The following is a 23618-nucleotide window of genomic DNA, read 5'->3' as shown; positions in this document are numbered from 1 at the left end:
AAAGCTTAGTGAGCTCCCCTGCATCGGACCAGAGTCCGGAACTGACTGCATCGGACCGAAGTCCGGTACTAACTGCATCGGACCAAAGTCCGGAACTAACTGCATCGGACCGAAGTCCGGAACTAACTGCATCGGACCGAAGTCTGGAACTGACTGATCATGGCATAGAATAAAGCATAACAACTATTATAAACACATAAACTGCATACTGCATCGGAACAGAGTCCGGAACACATAACACAAACATGCTTGAATCACAAAGACATCAAGCACTATAGCTACTGCATCAGACCCAAAGTCCGGGACTACTGATAATTAGACGGGCCGGCATTGTGGCCGTAGACCCGTTCCTACTGAAGGGAAACCCACCTCGTGAACTGGCTGCTGAGTGAATAACTCTGAGGGCTAACTACTGCTGCTCCGGTATCTCCCCGGCTGCAAGTCCATAAATACACTCAATCAAATACTAAACACTGCACTGGGTAAAAAAAATGACTCTTTTACCCTTGGTCAAAGTCAACTCTCAGACAAAGTCAACTCTCGGTCAAAGTCAACTCACAGTTGACCTGACTCGCCGAGTTGGGCCGCCAACTCGCCGAGTCCCTATTCTCACTCCTCAACCCTACTCGCTGCTACTCGTCGAGTATGGCATCGACTCGACGAGTACTCATTCGATCCAAGAACTCAGACAATCTTCATCCGACTCGCCGAGTCATATGAACAACTCGACGAGTTGCTCTTGAGCTTAAGAAGATTGCCTTGGACTCGCCGAGTTGTATGAACAACTCGCCGAGTCCCTCCATTACTGAGTCTACCCACAAACTCGATGAGTCCACTCCACTACTCACTGGTCCCACTCGACACCGCTCAAAAGGAAGAAATCGGGGACTCGCGACTAGACTCGCCGAGTCGTTCTTCTGACTCGCCGAGTCACCGCCATGCAACTATTCTACACACGATTCTGTTCGAATCCAATGCATACAAATGATAGATCTGAGTCCAATAAGCTGATTTACCACGTAAAGTTTCCAACTTTACGTGTACAAACGCATGAACAAGGGAATAAAGGCTAAAAGATGCTTAAAAGGGGGTAGATCTAGGGTTAATATGCAAAATAGCTCCATAAAGGCAATAGATTTGGGCTCTACAACTCCTAAATAAACAGATCTAAAGATATCTCGGCATAATAGGGCTTCCATATCAACATAAGGCTTGAGAAATGCATTAACTAGATATAGAAAGGGTTTTAAAGCATAAAAGGGAGGGAAACTGAAGAATACCTCAAAGAGCTCTTGCTTTCCCCTTGAATCTCTGCTCTACAATCCTTCTCCTTGCTCCTTTCTTCTTCTCCTTCTTCAAGCCTTCACAATAGCACACAAAAATCACTTAGAATCACTCAAGAACGAATTAGGGTTTTCTCACAGCTTTTGAGGGTGAAGGAGGCGAGATTGGGGGCTATAAGGTGGCTTAAATAGTGGGCAACCCGGGGATTTAGGGTTTCTCCCAGACGGACAGACTCGCCGAGTCCAGAATATGGACTCGCCGAGTCGCCAGCTAACACGTGCTCGAAATCCCGACCCTACTCGGCGAGTCAGGCTACGAACTCGCCGAGTCCCTCTTGCAAAACTTCAAAATAAATACCATGAAATTATCATACTGGAGACGGGTCGTTACATGTTCAGTCTTGAATCGGAACAGCAAAAACTGCATTCAAAATTAAATGTCGAGCAAAAAAATGTTTATGATATAATTATGAATGCAGTTAACAACAAAAAAGGTGGTGTCTTTTTCCTTTATGGTTATGGAGGAACAGGAAAAACATTTGTTTGGAAGACATTGTCTGCTGCTATTAGATCTAAAGGTGAAGTAGTTATTAATGATGCTTCAAGCGAAATTGCAGCACTCTTGCTTTTCTGGTGGTAGGATAGTGCATTCAAGATTTCCTATACCAATTAACTTGAATGAGAATTCGTTTTGTTCTATTACGCTGGGTAACGATGTAGCTGCCCTGTTGAACAAAGCGAGCCTTATAATTTGGGATGAAGCCCCATTGATGCATCGTCATTGTTTCGAAGCAGTTGATAGGACACTTAGAGATATTATCCTTCTATCGAACAATGATAAACCATTTGGAGGCAAGACCATTGTATTTGGAGGTGACTTTCGTTAAATTCTTCCAGTAATACAAAGAGGAAATCGTTCAGATATTGTGCAGGCATCATTGTATTCATCAAGATTATGGCGTGAATGTATAGTTTTGCGTTTGACTGTAAACATGAGGCTTCAGGTTGGTTGTCCAAACAATGATTTTAAAGAGAAAAAATCACTTGCTGATTGGATTCTTAAAATTGGTGAATGTACTATCGGTGGTCCTAATGATGGTGTAGTTGAAGTTGAATTTCCAGAAGATGTGATCGTTCCCTCTACGGGTGACCATATTCATTCAATTGTATCTTGCATTTATTCATCCTTTTAGAACCATCTTGATGATCCATCGTATATTCAAGATAAAGCTATTTTGGTCCCTACTAATGAAGAAGTTGATGCTATCAACGACTACATGTTAGAATTGATGAAAGATGAAGGGAAAACATATATGAGTTCAGATTCCTTATGTGAGACCGAGGCAGAAGATTCTTTTGAGGAATTAGTATACTTTCTGGATGTGTTGAATGCTTTTAAGGCCTCCGGTATTCCCAACCATAAACTTATACTAAAAAAATGTGTTCCGATCATGTTGCTTCGTAATATCGGCCAAACCAGAGGACCATGCAATGGTACTAGATTACAAATCGTAAGGCTTGGAAGACACGTCATTGAAGCAAGAATCATATCTGATAGATTTTTCCGAGACTACTTATATACCTTGCACGAAGTTGACCCCATTCAATAAAAGAATTCAATTCCGTTTTCAACGTAGGCAATTCCAATAGAAGTTTGTTTCGCTATGACCATTAACAAAAGTAAAGGACAATCATTATCAAATGTTGGATTATACTTGCATAGGCCTATCTTCGCCCATGGTCAGTTATATGTAGTTGTTTCTCGTGTAACAAGCAAAAAGGTTTGAAGGTACTCATATGTGACGAATAAGGTCGTTCAACTAGTAAAACAAAAAATGTTGTCTACAAAGAGGTCCTGCTATGCTTGTAGATATTTATCGATTTCAGTGTTTTTTCTTCATATTTCAATAATAATAATAGCCATAAACTTTCTTTTATAATTATTATGCAATATATATAAATGTTTTTATATTTTTTTAATACGTTCCCTGCATTTAACGCGGTTTATAATCTAGTAAAGTACCATATTATGAAATCATTGCTTCTTCAATTTTATTTTTTGTTTATGTATTACTTATTTATCAGCTTTCTTTTTTTGTTTAATGTTCCTAGCTAGTAAATAAAATATTATTATTTGTTAGTTTTCATGTTTTTTCAAGCGTGAAAAAAGTCATCCCATTTACCTGCAATTAAATGTTAAATAGTAGTTGCATCCACCATTAGCATTTGCACAGAATTCATATCTATTATATCCACACGTTTCTTTAAAAAAAAATTGTATGTGTATTTTGTTTAATTCCTTCCAAGTGTTTTATTTGGAATAAAACCATATTTACGAATTCTCGACGTACACAGATTAATAATTTATTTGGAATAAAACCATATTTACGAAATCTCGATATACACAGATTAATAAATTAAAATGATGAAACAAAAAAAATTTAATTGGAAATAATCAGAAACTTTATGTCCTATAAACATAAACAATGATTAAAGTGATGAGTGAAAGAGGAAGTATCTTGTAGCAGCGATTGTTACACCAAAACGTCTAACCAATTAACTGACTAACATCTCTAGCTATACACTTCTACATCCATCTATTAAGACATTATCTGCATCCCTCGGTGCTCCTCGCTTAATTGTTTCTTTGTCTAGCCTCTTGCAATCATTGAATGCTATATATCGGATAGATGACATATTGGTTAACCATATAGGCAATTCTCGCATTCCAAATCCCTGTATAGTCAACCGAGCGAGTGAAGTGAGGTGTTCTATTTTTTCTGGTATCGACTCCAAATGATCCCAACCGTTCAATTCCAACGAGTGAAGGTGGTTCCTCAACTTCTTGATACCTTGGAGACTTGGGAAAGAATGAAGCTCCTTGGAGAATGGACCAAGTTTCAACCTGCTTAAGATTGAAAAACATTCGAACATTTTGGGAGGCAAGGAAGTCAGTTTGTTGCATTCGGTAACACTCAGTCTCTTCAAAGAATGACCCTGGTTATGAAAATCAGGTAATCCCATGAGGCTGTGGCAACCATCGATTGATAATGATTCAAGAGATGTGAGGCCTTCTATGCTCTTAATGGACTCGAGATTTTTGCAATTCTTTATTTTTAAGGAAACTAGAGGATGTGGATGACATTCATCTAAGAGAACGATCTTTGGGCAGTTATAAATGTACAACTTTTCGAGGACAGGTGATAACAGTGTTGAGCTGTTCGTTGCTGCATCCATCCACTTTTCCAGTCTTTCCATACCTATGAGTTGGAGCGATCTCAACGATGGAGACAGAGGCTTAATTGATCTGCTTCCAGTAAGTTTTTCGCCCTCTTTGACTGAAAAACCGCTTAAGCATGTCAAGTTGTTCATATTTCTTAACACAAGATCCCGTAGAAGTGGTAGGTTCTTAAGCATTGGAAGAAGAGGGCAGTTGTGACATCTAATCAGTTTGATTTCCACCAGCTTGTGAAGGGGTGTCCATTTCCCTTCAATACTGATTGCCATGGTGGAAACCCATTGTGGAAAATTATCACCGGAAAAGTTGTAGATTGTCAAGCTTTTCAAATTTTCAGGGGGTTGCAAGCCTTCCAATACATCTTTGTCATTTCGGTTGGCAACTTCATCTTTATTATTCCAACAAAATTCAATCTTTGATAAGTTTTTCTTTCCAGATAAATCTGCCTTGGTGGCTTCTTTTTTGGTTTTAACTTTTTCTAGATTCAATATCCGGAGTTTTCTACCAAGGTGTTTCAAAGGGCCTAGCTCTTCAATTTGATGTCCTTTCTTTCCAAGCACGTGAAAGTAAGGCAACGTTCGAAGGGAAGTCAATTGTCCCACATTATTGATTGGAACGGTTTCTGGAAACTCAAAGTGTCGCAGGCTTATCAAATTTCTGAATTCTATGGGAAGCCTTCTTAAATGATTTACCTTAAAAGATCTACAACCACATAACTTCAGAGTTTGCAAATGGTAAAGTTTACCAATAGACTTTGGAAGAGAACCGACTTCGGTATTAGACAAATCAAGATATTTTAGATGCGTCAATTCTCCAATTGATTCGTCCAAGATACATAGTCTGCATCTATCGAGTTTGAGGATACGCAAGTACTTGAAATGTTGAAATGAAATGTTATTCTCAACTTCACCCTCGAAGAACAATGTATGCAAACTTCTAGCTTTCATCTCATCTTTGAAGACCACAGAGCTCATCTTTTTAAGAGAGATGTTGATTCGAACATCATCCTTCCAATGTCGGTAAACTGAGAGATGTTTAACCTGAGGAATACGCACAATGTCATCATGTGTCGGATGCACTAGTCGTAAGCTTTCATGTCTAACAAGTGACGAGGAAAGATCATGCAACAAATCATGCATACTACAACCAGCCACGTAACCATACTCATCCCTTGTAACATCTTGCAACAACAAATTGCTAACTAAAATTTCGACAATATCATTTCCTACATCCTCCATATCCTTGTTTCTTGCCTCATCCCCTTGAACAAACCCTAAAGCCATCCAAAGTTGGACCAATTCTTCGCCTTTCATGATCGAGCCCTTTTGAAAGATGGAACAATATGCAAAGCATTGTTTGACAATAGAATTTGGTAGATTGTCAAAGCTTAGTTTCAAGCTGTTTTGCACTCTATCCCCTTCTCCTTCAAGATCCCAAACCTTGCTATCTCGGATGGATAACCACTTTTCTTTGTCATTGTAATTACGCAACATGCCTCCAATTACATTTACCAACAAAGGCAAACCACGACACTTTTTCACAATATCACGCCCTATCTCCTCCAATTCATGCAACGATGGTTGATCAGCCGCAAACGCTATTTCTTTAAAGATGGACCAACATTGATCATCAGAGAGACCTTGTAAAGCACGGAACTCCTCACTCATAGCCAATGTTCCGATTTCAAGATTCCGTGTAGTTACAAGAATGCCACTTCCATTTTGTGAATTTACTTTTAGCATGCAAGTTCGGAAATCATCCCAATGTGCCCTCTCTTCATCCCAAACGTCATCCAATACTAGCAAATAAGTTTTTGATCCCAACTCCTTTTGTAGATCTTTAATTATATTGACCCTAGTTCGTGACTCACATTCCTTTCCGGCAAGAGCTTCATAAATATTAGCAAGAAGTGTGTTGACCTCAATCTTAACCGACACACATAACCAAGCTCTAACATCAAAATGTTGCTCGATTTTTGGATTATTGTAGATCGACTTAGCCAAAGTGGTCTTCCCAATTCCGCCCATTCCCACAATCGGAACAATCTTGAGGTTTTCATCTTTTCTTGAGTGGGTTAGAAGTTGAATAATATGTAGTTCATCATTCCCCCTCCCAATAATTTTGAATTCATCTAAGTATGGATCAGTCTCTCGACAAAGACTATTGCTAACAGGGATAGACTGTTCATTTTCTAGTCTTAAATCGTTTGCTCGTTTATTGATCTCAAACAACTTTTTGCTAACGTTTTCTATTTTATGACTCATTTCTCTACGAAATGACAACTTTTTCAAGCTCGGAAGATGGGGTACCTTTCTTGCTATCCAATCTCGTTTCTTTACCTCACGCCTCAACATTTCATAATGAACTTCATCCAAGATATCATCAGCTTCACTGACGACATCTTTTAGCTGTTTAAGCCACACCATCACAGCCTCTGTACCCTTTTGTCTTTCCGCATCGCGCAACTTGGCGCGGATCAGGTCCAACAGTTCGTGAAGGGTAGTTAACTTTTCTTCGTAACCCCAAGCAATGACGATTTCATTGGCAGCTATAGACAACACCTTTTTCAGTAACCCTTCAGCAGCAATAGTGATTAAAGCTTCTGCCATTTTTACTGTTAACAAAAAGTCAAAGATAGAGATGGTGGAAGAAAGAGAGAAAGAGGAGTGGCTATGAGGAAATGAAGGGGAAGTATTTGATTTCACAATGGACCAATGGATAGTTGATATGGAAAAAGATAGAATACTAAAGCCATGTGTCTTGATGTACTCGCTCTCTGCATCACAGAAAAGAAATAATAATAAAAAACTTATTATATGTCAGGTTTTACTAATATTTTTATGGAGATACAAAACAAAAATAATATCGGGACAGGTGTTGTTGTTAAACATCGAGATTAGGGTCCTCCACGGGCTCCATCACACAAAAGTATGCTTATTTTTTAAGACAACATTAAACCAATGTTTTTTTTTTTTTTCAAAAAACTTATAGTATAATGTCTTAATAAAAAAATGTTAAAAGTATAATGCTATAGCAAATATAATTTTCAAAGATAGACGGAAAATTTGCCATCCAATAGAGCTAAAACCAATGAGAACAGGTGGTTGTGATGCTGGAACATTTAAAAAGTGTTGCAATTGTAGTGTGAGCTAAACACAACAAAGCTTAAGTCTTCATATTCTCTAGACAGGTGAAAACTGTAATTTCTGCACATGAACCACAAACATGAATACTTGAAGGCAAGTAACCAGGCCTAATAGTACATTGTAATTTATAAGATCTATAATTTGAAATCGTTTTAACTTTTTAAATTAATACTTTATAGTTTGAAGAGTACTTGATTATAAGTCAAAAAGTCTAAAATACCCATAAATGAACACAAGGGTAAGTTTTAGGAAATAGCAGTTCACTTTTTTTTTTGTAGCTATAGTTAATGTAATTAGTTTTTTTACCTGTAATAGGAATGTACTAACATTTTTAACCAATAATATCAATATGTAAGGCATAAAAGTAGCATATGTGAACGTAATCAGTTAATACTAAAGCTAAAAAAGTACGCTATTAGTATATGTAAAGGAACATAAAAAAATAAAATAAGTTTCCCTTATTAGTAGGAAAATGCAAGTATGTTGCTATGTTTGTGTTAAGATAAGTCAAAAGTATAAAATGGCCATCCAATATGAATTAGCATGAGATGCACACCATTCTTTTCATGTATCCAGTCGTAACTTCTCAAAATTTGGCATGCCATACTTGCCATTCTCCAAAAGTCTTTGATCTGATCTAAGTCTTGAATCAATTGGTGGAAACTTCTCCTTTAATACATTATAAAACATCCAAAATCAGATATAAAAAATATATACAAATTTGCGTGCACACACACAATTTTAATCAACGTATCGTCTTTTGACCTTGACTCCTACTGTTAATTGGTTTAATGTGAACGCAAATGAAATTGAATTAAAATGTGTAAGATTAACAGGTGGCGTAGCCCTTTTGGACAAAAAGATTTCATCTCCCATAATAACTTTTGTCTTACAAAAATAGTGGTTACTTTGAAATATTTACCCAATTATAAGATTGTTGTTTTTTCTTCTCAACGAAGGATTCTTCTTTTGAAGAAGTACATTGGTATTTCCAGTTGCAACCCAAGATTGGGGTATATACAAGAATAGCAATGTACTTTTATTTTATTGTCTAAATAACATATTGCCTAAATTTATGCTTCCAATTTTTTTTTCGTTTAACGTGTAGTATAACATCCTATTTTCATTTATTTCTATAAAAGTATTATTTTCAGAAAGTAGGATGTTATTTTCATAAAGTGTTTTTATCATTGATATGAAATAGAACTCAATGTAGTTTTCAAAAGAAAATAGAATTTCAACTTCATTATTGATATGCTTTTCAACAATAATGGAAATAAAATGGTAGAACCTGTTAGCTTTTAAAAAATAAATGAAAATGTGATGTTATTAATTAATTAAAATGTTAGTTTTTCAAATACAAATGTAAGCGAAATTCTATTTAAAAAAATGAAAAGTGCAACGCTATAACCTATTAGTTTTAATTTGTGAAAAGGGTTTTGACTTGATGTGAATTACCAACAGACGTGTATATCATGCTCCAACTTATTCCCCTTTGAGATAACATTCGTCCTCTTCTTCTTCGATTAATTGTGTGTTTATCAGATATAACATCATTGATTTCAATTTTTTTAACAAAAAAGAAGAACAATGAATTAGATAGCAAAATTGGCGAGTGGCCGAATGAAGAATAGAGAAACAAAACAAAAACAACAAATGTACTACAACAAACTAACTTGTTGGGTTTTTATTCAAAAATATTCTAACTATAGTGACAAATTCAACGTAATTAGCAACGAAAGCATATTATAAATTTGAAAAAACTAAAACCATTTTACCAACCAATGATCATTTTGCAAGACTTAGAAAGATTAAACAACCATAGAAACGAAAAGATTACAACCTTTGAAGACTTTGGTTCCATTTGGAAATTACGAAGTTGATGAAGATTGTGTTAAACTCCAAATAAGAAGTCCTTTATAATATATCCACTAAATCAAGAATAAACTACAATAGATGCTACTCTTCGTTGGTAAATATGATGTTCTTAATCCTTAATACATATACCACAATATGATTAAGCAGAAGCAACATATGATGTAACACCCGATTCAAAGTACTTTTCAGTTTAGACCCTTGGTGTGTTAATGTTTTGCAGAATTGGTCGCTAGGGGGTAGAATTGCCAACTTCAGGAAGTTGGAGTACGTTGGGCGTACTAGTGCAATTCCGGATCGCGGGTATTAAACATGTTGCGTACGTGGAGTATGCATGGCGTACGTGAGCGTGAGTGAAAACCTAATTTTTAGGGTTTGAACCTTATTTAAATCTTATGATACCCTTATATGGTCATGTTTAGCCAACCTCCACCATCCTTTTCTCATAAATCGAAAACCTAGTGTGTATTTTGAGCCATAAAGAGTGTTTATTGGTGATATGTGAAGGAGAAGAAGAAGAGGACCATTTGGAGAAGTGTCTTGAGCTTGAAGATCCGCGGTTAGCTCATAATTTGCAAGATTTTTGAGGTAAAAGGCTCACATCTTGATGATCCATGATGATAGATCTAGTTATGTTATTATTTTATGCTTTATTGAGTCCTTGGATTGGTTGATGAGCTTCTTGACTCACTACAAAAGTTATGGTGCTAGATCTAGGCTTCTTTTAGTCCACTTATTCATAAAAATGCAAGCTTTATGATGTATCTTGGACTATGGATTATGTTAAGACCTTGGTTAAGTAATTTTTGAGCTCTTAAGCCCGAATAAGGCATGCATGTATGTAAAGTTTCCAACATTATGTGAAAAAGTCACCCTAAGGAATCAGATCTAAGAGTTGGGCTTGAAGTCTCAATGGATTAAGTACTTAATGAAGTGGGGTGGTCAACTAGCGAGTACGGTGGGCGTAGCAAGCTGGTATGTTGTGCGTACTAGCCTAAGTGGGAGTATGCTAAGCGTACGAGTTGAGTACACCCCGTCTAGTCAACAACCGGGCTTCGGATTTTGGGCTTTTTGGTTTTAGGCCCATATTTGGACATTAGGAGATTAGGGCATTGTTGGGAGATTAGATTTCTATTTTGGGATGATGTCTTTATGTTGGATTTTTTTAGTTGAAGGCCTACAAAAGGGTTTGGGCCCAATTTGGAAGATTGGGCCATATTTGGGCTTTGGTGACCATTTTTGGAATCGAGCCTTTTTGAATAGTTGATTTGGGATTTGGCCTTGGGCCAAATTAGGTAAATGTTAAAGTGATCTTTTACCCTAGTTTAGACTCTTAGTATGAGTCGGGATCTAGTTACTAATTGGATGCTATATTATAGTGATAGCACAGGGATTTTCAGACCAAGAGTAGAGATTTCTCTGTGAGATTCAACAGTCTGAGGTGAGTCTTCCTCACCATGTTTAGCGAGTCGAAGGCACCAACACCAACCCAGGATTTATTATGTTAGGGTGCTAGATGTCTGCATGACTCTTGCATGTGTATGTGTTTGTATGCTTAATAGATGGGGCCCAAAGGTTATTCTATATGCTATTACTTGTTATACTTGCATGTTTGTAAGTTGGGCGAGGCCCGTTGTGTGAGTTAGGGCAATGCCCGTTATACTCAGTGAGCGGGGCCCATTATGCGAGTTAGGGTGGGGCCCATTGATCGGGTCGGTCCTGATGCCCAGCGGGTCCCGATGACGGGCGTGGCCCATTATGTGTTTTATATGTTTAGTATGTGGTATTTTAGGGAACTCACTAAGCTTTATGCTTACAGTTTTCAATTTATGTTTCAGTTACTTTTGGTTCGAAAGGAAAGAGCCTGGGATGATTGCAGTGCACATACCACTTTATTCCGCATTTTGTAACTTACTCTGATATTTTGTGATGTAGTAATATACTTTGGTCTATCTTGGTTGTATGACAATGTTTTGGATCAACATTTTATTGAATTAAAAATGAAATTTTGGGTCTTATTTTTGGGACGTTACAAGTTGGTATTAGAGTCGGGGCATGGGCCGATGTGTTCGAAGGGGATGTGGAAACCTATTATTGGGGGTGACGGGGGCAGGTTAACTGCACCTGATCCAACATCGCCTGGGAAGGAGAACTAAGCATTCCTTAAAAGGGGTGTGATACTTTCTTTGTGACAACGTGTTATAAAGTCGTAAGGGCAACAAATCCCATAAGAACTCTGCAGTTAAGCGTGCCCATGCAAGAGCAATCTAGGGATGGGTGACCCCATGGGAAGTTTTCGCGTCGGGAGCCCAAAGTGGACAATATTGTGATACGTGTCAAATAGGCATTTTACAAATGATAACAGAGCCTTAGGTTGAAGGATTTAGACATACTCTCGGGTGTTTCTGAACTCAAACTGAGGATTTGGTAAACATTTTAAAAAAAAATGTTTTTTTTTTAAAATGAAAAGGTTTTTCTAATACAAGAAAGGGTGTGGTGCATGCAATCGACCGAGCTCAAGTAAGTTTTACCAAAATACCCATACATGTTATTTGATATGATTTGACTTGTAAATCTGTGGATCGCATGCTAGTTAGGGCTAAGGATCTGCTCAGTTTGTGCCTGATAGAATGCTAGGAGAGATGCCTTTGTATGCCTATTATATGAGCTTGTAGACTTGCATTCTAGTACTGATTAGTTGGTAATAGGATGACCTTATTAGGGTATGTTTGGTTCTGATTACTCGATGTTCGAATGCTGCTTGATTTGTGCTTTTTAGGAGTTCTCACTAGCATCAGCTAACTCGTAAGCAAATATGTGAAGTTACATATTTTGGAGACTACATAATTTTAGAAGGTTAGGTTTTAACTCTAATGCACAACTCTTATCTGAGTCCAACTGTTATAGTGTGAGACCTTTCATTTGAAGAATTATCTGATGTCAGTGATATTTAATTTTATTTGTGAGCTAGTTAGAGGGCGTCGATAGAAGTTCTTTCTACAGCTGATGGCGGAGAGTAGCATGGCGGTTTCCTTATGAAAACCTAGGAAGAGATTTAGTATTGGGATCCTTGTCTTGTGGGATTATTGTGTGGATAAAAGGGGACTTGGAGGAACCAAAGCGATTCTTGAGGAACATACAGATAGATGTGGAAGGTAGTATGGGCCCGTACTACTAGAAGTAGAGGATCCGTACACGAGTCAAGGAGAGGTGAGATGAAAAAAAGAATCTTCTGATTATGAGATGACAATTTGGTCTTGATGTACAGGATGTCGATGTCTGGAAGAGAAACAGAGTCATCTGAGATGGATGTAGACAACACAAGAATTTGTGACTAGATTGTCACTAAGGTTTCACAGATATTACTGGAGGGGTATTGTAACACCGAAATTTTCAAAACGAAATTTTTATTTAAAATAGTTTATCTCTTTAAAACTTTTCATAAAAATCTCCTTTTTGTTTTAATTACAATACATGACTCTTTTGTTTAATCAATTAATAAACCGGGATCCTCAAAACAAACACTTCCTCTGGTGTGTAGAATCGAGCCGGTGCCGTCCCGTGATCCTGAGAAAACCTGAACATATAAAACAAAACACTGTAAGCACGAAGCTTAGTGAGTTCCCCAAGATACCACTCTAACACATATTAGCCACTAAAGGCTATAACTCTGTTGACCCGCTGGTCAGTGTGTCTCAGTGGGACCCTCCAGTCCCAACTCTCTGTGGACCTTCCGGTCCTAACTCTATGGACCCAAAGGTCCTAACTCTGATAACACTGAATCATGCATATCACATATCACAATAAATCTCATAAAATAAATAACATACAAATACACTGGCACATAACTCTAAACCTAACTCTGTGGACCCTCTGGCCCTAGCTCCGTGGACCTTCCGGTCCTAACTCTAATATACACACAACATTAATCACATAGAAATAATGCAGTGCCACACATCGCTTAGATAGTATACAATAACTCTGTCACATAACTCTGTTACCACTCTAGATAAAGTATAGTGAGAAGACTCACCTGGAAAGCAAAAAGCAGATATCCTCAAACTTGCCCTACACATAAGGCAAATATCTCTAATTAACACTCGAAGTCTCAACTCTAATTAAACCGGCGATTACTCTTTCCCTCTCTACTCAGATAGTGGGTAAAAGACCATTTTACCCCTCCAAGGCCTCTATTACCTATGTTGACCAAACCCCAAAGTCAACAAAAGGCAATTCAAGTCAACGATCAACTCTGACCAGACTCGGCGAGTACACAAGGGTGACTTGGCGAGTCCATGCATATCTTCCGACTCCTCCAAGGCCTCACTCGACTCATCGAGTGAACCTTCCAATCAACGGGTTTCCACTAGATTCGAATCGCGGGGAAACCCGACTCGACTCATAGAGTCCAAATATGAACTCGGCGAGTTGCTTTCATGATCAAACTCAAACGACCTTCTAAGGTCAGATCTGTTCCTCTAATCCATAGATCCGACCTTCCCAAGCTCAATAAACATGTAAAGGTTCAAACTTTACGTTCATAAAACTCACATATAGCCATAAATGGAGAAATAACCATTAAAATGATAACCTTAGCTCCAAACTCATAAAGGACTACATAAAGCTGAGAAATAGGGACTCTCAGGACCTCTTAAGGTCCAGATCTGAAGATATACTCACAAGGGGGCATCACATACTCTAGATCTCTTACCAAAAGAAGAGAAGAAACCCTAGATTCATGAAATCTATCACCCAAATGAAGATTGACATGAATCCTTACCTCTCACAACAGCTCTGAATGAAATGATAGAAGATTTGAGTCCCACAAGACATCCTAGCTCGAAATCCATCCTTCCCTTTGCTAAGACACACCAAAAGATGATGAATTAGCCCTCCTCTTGCACCATATGCTTTCTCTCTGCCCTCTAGGGTTTTCTCAGGGTGTAATAGCCGCAAATGAAGGCCATAACGACCTTTAAATAGGTCCCAAACCCGAGAAATTAGGGCTTCTCTACCCAACACCTACTCGGCGAGTCCCTCCTATGACTCGTTGAGTCCACTTATTAAATCCGCGTGAGAAGCCCGACTCGACTCAGTGAGTTGGATCCTCAACTCGTCGAGTCTCTCCTTTAACCAAAAGATTAAACTATACAATAATAACCCTGAAAATCCGGATGTTACAATTCTCCCCCACTTGAATTAGATTTCGCCCTCAAAATCATTCCTTAACCACACATAGATTTAATCATTAACTAGAAAGGCACTACCGAACTGATCTTCGTACCACACTGATATCTTTCTCTATGGACATCTGAAACCACATAGAACCTCCAAAACCAGAGTTTAAACCAACTCTTTCGCCGATAATAATACCCCTTCCCAATAACCGGAAACTCTAGTGGCCTGATCCGCTGCCAGACCGCCTACTTGAGCGATCACCAAGATTTTTGCTCCTCAAATATCAACGCAGTTTCCTCACTGGCTCTCTGATTCCCATAAGACCATGTCTAACAACCGGCTATCCCTCGTCCAAGCCGATCATGCTAAATCATATGAATCACGCCCCACGAATAGAAGGGGTTCACACTCCACCGGGGAACATCTACTAGACTGCTATCAGAAACCCTCCGAACAAAGAATCCACAATACTCTATCCTTAGACACAAAAGGATAACCATGCTCGCTTAGAAGTGTCCTCAAACATCCCATTCATAAGCCTCAGCTCCAAATTCCATATCTCTTTTAACACCACACGAGGTCTGACCGTCGTCTATCCGCATAACTCTTCTGATGGCTCTGGGCCGTCAGCAACCTCTATCTGACTTGCTGAATCTGCTCGGTCGTCTGAAGCACCATCCCTGTACTACCCATCACACGTTGCCCTACCTCTCCCCAGGAAATGGGAGTCTGACACCTCCTCCCATACAACAACTCAAAGGGAGGCATACCAATGCTCGAATGATGGCTGTTGTTATAGGAAACTCTGCCCAGGGTAAGTACGTGTCCCAACTCCTCATGGAATTTCTTCTAGAATCTGAAAGTGAAACGTACATCTCGATGTGAGACAATCGAGATCGGTACTCCATGCCGCGATACCACCTGCCTCACGTACAACTCTGCCAAGCTCTCCGCAGAAGAGCTCCCATTGACTTCCTCTTCGCGTCAACTATCTCGGCCCTGTGACACACAAGTCACAGAATTCTCAAATGCAAACTACAATCCAACCGAAAATCGACTTAGCCCTGACAGAGACAGAGACCCCAGTCTCGCCCCTGGTTCAACCACCAGGCTCCAGAAACTCAATACTAGGGCTACTCAAGCCTAAAACTCTTTTGCATCATACACTGATCGGAGAACACTCCATCATCACATCCTTTTTCCGTCTAGTGAGTACTATGGCTCTCCGTAACATCATGACATCCTCTTACTAGTGAGTACTATGGCTCCCTGTAGCACCACAACACCAACTGGCTAGTGAGTACTACGGCTCCCCGTAGTACCACGATTCCCTCTCTCTGACTTGTGAGTACTACGGCTTCCCGTAGCATCACAACACCCTCTGACTAGTGAATACTATGGCTCCCTGAAGCTTCACCCCAAACTCTCATTCTCATCACAATGTCACACTACGTCCACTGACTCATGCTCCGTAGACTATCATAGATAGCTACACACACTTGTCCCTCATATGCATCACAGACTCTGGCGGCAACTGCTATAACAAAATACCTACCTTTGCGGAGATCCACTTTCTTAAATAATCCCTCTTGATTTCAATAGTTGAAGGGCTCCCACTGAAACTGTAGATACATGATACACCACTAGTCGTCTCATACTCAAGATTCTAAATAACTCCGAAATCGGAACATTATACCCAGGTACCACAAAACACCATTACAGAACATCATGATGTCCTGCCTCAACCACTAATCTCCTACTCCCACCAACATACAAATACAACTATAAATTTCCTCTGAACCCCATAAATAATTCTTCACTTTACCCAATGTGCAACTTCAGTGTATCCAAACACTCAATTGGAATACAAAGAAAGCGCTGACGCTTCAAAACACGCCGATGATCCTCCGAAACCTTTCCCCTACTGCTCAAAATCCAAGCAAGAATACACCTACCGACCCGGTAGTTGGCTGCTCGATAATCCTTTATCCACCCCAACAAGGGCATATACAATCCATACTTCGACCCAAAAGTTCTCAACTGCCACACCATCATTACGAGTCTTCCACTTGAAATGGCCCTGACCACCACCAGATTACTGACCATTGGCCACTTGCCGTGGAGACACCCATCCTTTCTCAGACACATACCACATGCATTATCTTGCTCTGCACCTTTCCTTGATCACCAATGACCCTGGTCTCATGAGTTCGAGCCGTAGTGTCACACCCCAAAACCGGAACGGCGGAAAAGTTCTGGGGTGGATGACGGCATGTCAAGTATCACAACATATGCAGTATAGTAATCAAAGTACAACAACCATTGCATTAATAGTAATAGTTTTACATGGTTTACATTGCATATAAACATCAAAGTAATACAAGTAATAATATAGGTGCAGCTTGGTACTAAACTGTCTTCACCAAAAGCTCCTGGGATGTACCTATCTATTGCTTACCTGAGAATACAAGTTATTTGAAAGCGAGTATCAACATTTTTATAAATGCTGGTGAGTTCATAAGTATTTAGTGTCATTTTATTCAAATAACCTTATAAAAGTAGTAGTTTAGAGTCAACGGTGTATTAGAGTCCCTTTCCAGAAAATCCTATATTTTCTAAATAAAAGTAGTCTTCTACCAAGACAGTGTTATGTTTTAAAGAGAATTTCCCTAAAGTATTATCATTACCAAAATACGGTATTTGACTTTAAAGAAAGTAGAAGGATATCACAAGTAAAAGCGTTAGGGAAAGTAACATATGCCTCAGCAAGAAATACTGCTAACTAAGGCAAAAGAAATCATAGACTCCAGGAGAGTGTCGAATGAACGACACGCCTGGATCAGTCTAACAAAAGGAGACGCGGTCCCCATATAGTATTAAATGAATGATACGTCTATCAAGGTCTAAAAACAGTGAATACAGAACCCAGACAGTATCAAATGAATGATACGTCTAGTAAGGTCTAAAAACAGTGAATACAGACCCCATACAGTATCAAATGAATGATATGTCTAGCAAGGTCTAAAAACAGTGAATACAGTTTTAATTCCCGTTACCTTAAAGCCATGAATTATAAGGTAACCTCGAGATACTCGTAACCATACTGATAGACACTAGAGAACTTGACGCCCTGCAAGCGTCGGAAAGAATGTGACATTTGTCACCCCTTGGCTTGGTAGGTCGTGGACTGTCAATCCCGTATAGATCTATACACACAATGCCCGCTCTCCCTACAGGAGACTCTGGTTACCAACTAGACAACGGAGAAGGCCGTGTCCTGAAGATGCATCTCGTATAGTGAGATCTGATATAAAATACTGGACTAATGATAGAGACTCACAACTGAACTGACCGATGTAAACCTATATGTCTATGCTTGTATACATAATATATAACTAATGATCAAATGATCTTCGAACGGATATCCGATCCCACCAGACCACGTCCCAACGAAGAAAAGGAAATAGGGCGAACTAGCCTTCCTAAGTCCTTTAAACATTATTTATACAACTTATACAAGCACAAGCATACATTTAACTAAGTAGAAGCGTATCGTGAAGTAGGAGCGTATCGTGAAGTAGGAGTGTATCGTGAAGTAGGAGCATATCGTGAAGTAGGAGCGTATCGTGAAGTAGGAGCGTTAATAAGTAGGAGCGTATTGCGAAGTAAAAGTGTATCACAAAGTAAAAGCGTTAACAAAGTAGTAGCATTTAACTTAGTAAGACCATTAACTAAGTGGAAGTATAACGAAACAGTAATATCTAACAAAGTAGGAGTATATAAGCATGGAAGAAAACTTCGGTGAAAACTTTGGAAAACCTTTATGCTTAAGAAAATCACGACTTGGTATTCTTTTATAGAATAAGTTTGAAAACCTTTAGAAATCCTTTGAAAACCTTTCATAAAGAAGATTTAAATGAAAATTTGATAAAACATTTTGGGTAAAGAAATCTTTTGTTTAAAATACTGCTGTAACAGGATCTGAAGTAAAACATACAACGTGGGAAACAATTTGAGAAAAACTTTGAACGAGTAAAGACGTTTTGGAAAACCATTTGCAGTATCATACTCGGTAAAACAGTTGACAGTGTAATAAATCCTTGTGCATGCGGGTTATCAATCACATTTGATTGATATGATAACTGGCATGTTTTAACTTTTATTCCCCCCCCATAAAAACATGTAAAAACATTTAAAAGGTTAATTCAGGGGTATGAACTCACCTGTTGTAAGTGGATCCGACGGAGGTGTCGGTTGGGTGCTCGGTGTCAAGTAAAGACTTGAACACAATTAGTGACCTATTAACATATGATGACATATGTTTACATACAATTACTAAATATAATACTAATTAAACACGTATACACATCCTAAAATGCGGAAAACACTTTGGTCAAGTGCTAGGAGTGTCCCGGGTAACATCTAAGGGTGTGTATGGCCTAGTTAGGGAGTTTACTCTTCAAGAGTAAACTCTTTATAGAGTTTACGGCCCTAAGAACTTGTCCCCATGAGTTTATGGCCGTAAAATCATAGATGGTGTGTTCTTTGATGCATTAAGGTCTTATAGCACTTGTGGAATTAGGCTAGGTTCAATTCTAGGGCTTAAGAATGGTTTAAGGCTTCAAAATGGTCCATTTAAGGAGTTTACGGCCTATGACTACTCCTTGAGGATTTTACAACCGCAAACACATGATTTTACGGTGGTAAAATCATGTTGGTCCATTTCTTTTGTTGTTTGGTGGTTCTAACTCATGCATGTAAGGTTCTAGTCACTTTTACGAGCATAGGAAGGTGTTTAGGGCACTTAAACACCTTGGAATGGTGTTTACAGTCTAAGAAGATGTTCTTAGGGAGCTTACTACCTTAAACACATGTGTTTATGGTAGTAAACTCATTTTGTCCATGAATCCTATGTTTTGGTGGTTGTAGGTTAAGCATACGAAGTTCTAGGTCCAATTCCAAGCCATACAAAGTGTTAAGGGCACTTTAACACCCTTTGGAGGTGTTTATGGTCTAAGAATGGGTGTTTACGGTCTAAGAACCTTCTTGGACCGTAAACTCAAGGGTGACATGTTTTTGTATGCTTTGGTGCATATAATGAAGGAAAATAAGGTTCTATGCACTCAAGGAAGTTCATGGAAGCCCTTGGAGGTGTTTGGGGGGTAGTTTAACACTTAAACAAGTGTTTATGGTCCATGCATATGGGTTTACGGTCTAAGGATGTTCTTAGACCATAAACTCTTGTTTACTCCCCATTTGGTCTGATTTTGGCGTTCTAAGTCCTTTCGGGTAAGCCTCTAAGTCATTGCTAAGCACTAGAAGTGGTTTGGAAGGGTTTTTGAGCATTAAAACACCATTATGAGTGTTTACGGTCCATGAAGCTGTTCTTGGACCGTAAAATCATGTTCTTGAGGTTTTTGGATGATTAAGTCACGAATTTGCAAGCTAGATAAGTTAGATAACAAGCTAGGAAGGTTTACTTACCAAATTGAGGCTCGGAGGGGCGATTTTTGACCAAAACCCGTTTTCAGAGAGAGAAAGTAGAGAGAGAGAGAGTCTAAGGTGGGAATGAAACCCACTCCACCCTTATATAGGGTGGAGTTTATGGCCAGGTTGGGGTTCACCTGACACCAACCGCGAACGGGGTTTTTAACGACTAACGTTAAACACGGCAACATTTTAAAATTATGCCACCTTAATTTTTGGTTCGCTTGACGAATATTATTTAAAATATTCCAACGGGTTTAAATCCGGTCAAAAATATTTTCGGGATAAATTTGACTAATTTTTGATGTAATTAATTTCGACGTTAGAACTAACGGAAATTTTTGGGTTGTCACGTCATCCCCCCGTTAGAGGGAATTTCGTCCCGAAATTCAGGTTTAGGCAAGGAAGTAGGTATGAATGACCGAGAAATGAAATGAGGTTACTTCCTATTCGAACGGTCCTCGCGCTCCCAAGTGAACTCCGGACTTCTCTTGGCCTTCTAGCGAACCTTCACTTACTGGATGCAGATTCCGTCTCGTGCAGTTAGCGATTCCTACAGGTTCGTCTACGAAGTTAGGGTTCCCAATGGTTTCTATCAAGATGAGTGGGATACAAAGAGTGACGTCGGGCAACACTTATCAATGTCTAAGAAGTGGATTGATCTGTGGTGAAACTTGTGGAATTTCCGAAAGTAGTAGTGGTCTGACGAGGGTTGGACTAATCTTCGTAAAGGATCTCGGATGGTCCTAAGCTCTCGGAATGGTAGGGCTTTTCAGTACTTAGAACATAGTGTACTTTTATGGCGAGATCATCACTGGCGTGATCGCCATTCCGAAGTTTCAAACGTTCTCTCTCATACTAGAAGTGTAGTCCTTCAGGTTGTTTCTAGATCATCGGATGGATTGTGTGTCTATGGGTATCTGTTTGCTGCAGAGTGTCTATCTCAATCTTGTGCAAAATGAACCTGCACTTTTGATTCTTGATATATATCTAACGGAAACCCTCAGGGTCGGGGAGATAGGGTTTCACCAGACGAGTGTTGGACTATCTCGGGAGGTGGTTCTACTATTTCTGTGCGAGATAGTATTCGTGGAACACCTAGTAGTCCAATGAATCTATAAGACATGTCCTATTCTCCAATGTGTTGGTTTGTTTCAGTTGCAGAAAGTGCGTGCTCTTTCACAACCCATCGACTAACACCTAGACTGGTGTCAAGTCTATAATCTCTTCGGGATCTGGGTTATAAAGCTTAGCGCAACCTACTCTCGCACTTTATCCAAGTATTCATGGCTGCGGAGGTTATCCTATGGTTCTCGGTATTCTAGTGTTCGCTTCGGAGAATTCATTCCATCGTCTATAGGGCGACGGTGATTTCCTCCACGCAAGAAGGCGGAGGGTCCTAGGCACTATTTGTCGGCAACGGGGTGAACGAAGTCCATGAGTAGTGCGAACATCTTCTGCAACTACTCTTCCGAAGGTTCTGAGTTCTCTCGAATCTAGTGAGTATAGGGTTCCATCACTCAGAACTTTAATCTCCTCATCCACTCTTCTCAGAGTTTAACTTATCATAGCTTGCAGGGTTCCGGGATATTTGCTGAGATGCTTAATTCGTGGGATTAAGCGTGAGTGGATGGTCGTAATCAATGTCATCGACTCTTACGACTTAGATTTCTCTTGACTCTAGCTCTTATTCTATGGAATAGGATGAAGGGTTTTACTACGAGGTTCATGGTAGAGCTGATACTTGGCTTAAACACTACTACTTGGTGTATGCGAGCCGTATATAATTGAGGTCGGCAGGATGTTCAGTTGTGCGACTCCACCCCAGACCCACAACCCAACGAGGAACAGGGAGTAAGGAGGAAGCACACATCTTAAATCTTTTTGATCTCAATTATATACCACCCTTATGCATATAATCAGTTATAGTGGTTAGTCCCATGAGTTCTATCCTATTGATTCACGAACTTGATTGCAAGGTGCGTAGGGTCTTTCTGGGGGATCTACGGAGTAGGCTTCGGGTGGTTATCGTCTTCTGGGATGCCTGCAGTATCTTTCGCTTCGGTTTCTATCTGTCTAAGAAGGGTTGGTTAACAGCCTGCGGTACCTTTCTCCTGGGTACTTCGGAAGGTTTGAAATAAGAGGTATGACTGACAGATCGCATTAGGTTTTATTATTCTAATTTTGTTTAGGTTAAGAAGAACCTTTATTTGCCGAATGGCCATGGAGAAATTTCTTTTTACACAACACTAAGGATTTACACATGGTTGCACGAAGTCGAACCATGATCGATAGAGGCGTCGAAGTTGGCATACTTCAACATGATATCGAATGAGGGTCGATAGAGTCATGTGCCGAACGGGCACACAAGTTTTAGGCGTCTCGGTTTCGTCCTGTGTATTACTTTCGCGGATACTTGGACCGATAGAGTCGACGCGGAACTATAGAGGGTCTTGAGTGTTTCTGAGTAAACTACCTTTTCATGAATGGATTCTAACGAGGCATTTCTATAATCACCTAACATATACTAGTCATGTATAATTAAGGCGTGGAGGACTGTTGACTGAGCGACTCCGCCCTAAATCCACAACCAAACGAGGAACAGGAAATGAGGCGGCCTTCACTCACTCTAGGTTTATCCATCTCAATTATACATGGCCGTAACATATATATTTAGCCATTACAGTTTTACCTGATGAAATTTTAAATTTTATAACCGTGTTGCGACTTTCGCCTTAACGGGGAAGTAATTACATTTAGAATTAGTCTTTTAATGTTTTCGGTTAGTTAGATTGAGAGACGTACCAAAAATCTACCGGTTTCCTTGATGCTTCTCCCTAAGCATTAGAGTTAGACTCCTCCTGTGTCCTTCTCTTTTCTTTCCGTTGGACAGTCCTTCTTGAAGTGTCCAACCTCGCCACATTGACGGCAAACTGTATTGGTCGCCACATGGCTGGTTGATGTAATGAACTCAACCGGGGCTCTGCAGGTATGAGATGTGTGCCCCTTCCTGTTGCACCTAGCACAGAAGAGTTCCCGGCATATACCATGATGATGGTAGCTACACTTGTTGTAGTGGGGAAGGTTTCCTAGGTATGGTCTTCTCGAAGTCGGGATGGAAGAGCTGGCAGGGGTATTGACCGTCTCAGCTCGTTGCCCTTCGGAAGGTCCTTGAGCCGAGGTACCTCCCTCCTTGATCTTGAGTTTTCTCTTTAGTGGAATTGGTTGAGGTTCTCGGGTGGCTGGGTACACAGAGGTTGGTTGCTGCTGTCCATTACTAGGATCGAGATTCCCGATAGGGCTCTTGCTAATACTGGCGTTGTTAGCATTCAGTTGAGCCATGACAGCTGCAACGGCTGCCAAGACTGCAGCCTGGAACGTTGTTTCATCGAGTAGGAGAGTCAGTTTCTT

The 23618-nt window shown here is 39.6% G+C and overlaps 2 protein-coding genes across 2 annotated transcripts; one reads left to right on the top strand and one right to left on the bottom strand.

Moving 5' to 3' along the window:
* The first annotated feature begins 2275 nt into the window (after positions 1 to 2275).
* On the top strand, positions 2276 to 2893 carry LOC145095974 (uncharacterized). Its single transcript, XM_079033774.1, has 2 exons — positions 2276 to 2410; positions 2477 to 2893. The coding sequence occupies exons 1-2, from the start codon at positions 2276 to 2278 to the stop codon at positions 2891 to 2893; spliced, it is 552 nt and encodes a 183-aa protein (XP_078889900.1).
* An 813-nt stretch (positions 2894 to 3706) lies between these two features.
* Positions 3707 to 7209, bottom strand: LOC145093512 (putative disease resistance protein RGA3). The gene has a single exon (XM_079031653.1). The coding sequence runs from the start codon at positions 7128 to 7130 to the stop codon at positions 3861 to 3863; it is 3270 nt and encodes a 1089-aa protein (XP_078887779.1). The 5' UTR covers positions 7131 to 7209; the 3' UTR covers positions 3707 to 3860.
* Positions 7210 to 23618: the final 16409 nt, after the last annotated feature.

Source organism: Lactuca serriola, chromosome 3 (assembly GCF_051521515.1).
Source record: "Lactuca serriola cultivar US96UC23 chromosome 3, Lser_US96UC23_V15, whole genome shotgun sequence".
Taxonomy (NCBI): domain Eukaryota; kingdom Viridiplantae; phylum Streptophyta; class Magnoliopsida; order Asterales; family Asteraceae; genus Lactuca; species Lactuca serriola.
Note: the sequence above shows the minus strand (reverse complement) of the source record. Positions and strands in the feature narration are given on the sequence as shown.

Coding starts and splice junctions, on each gene's coding strand:
- LOC145093512 (XM_079031653.1), bottom strand. CDS start 7,130: ATGGCAGAAGCTTTAATCACTATTGCTGCTGAAGGGTTACTGAAAAAG.
- LOC145095974 (XM_079033774.1), top strand. CDS start 2,276: ATGAGGCTTCAGGTTGGTTGTCCAAACAATGATTTTAAAGAGAAAAAA. Junction 2,411..2,476: donor AAGTTGAATTTCCAGAAGAT/GTGATCGTTCCC, acceptor TCATCCTTTTAG/AACCATCTTGATGATCCATC.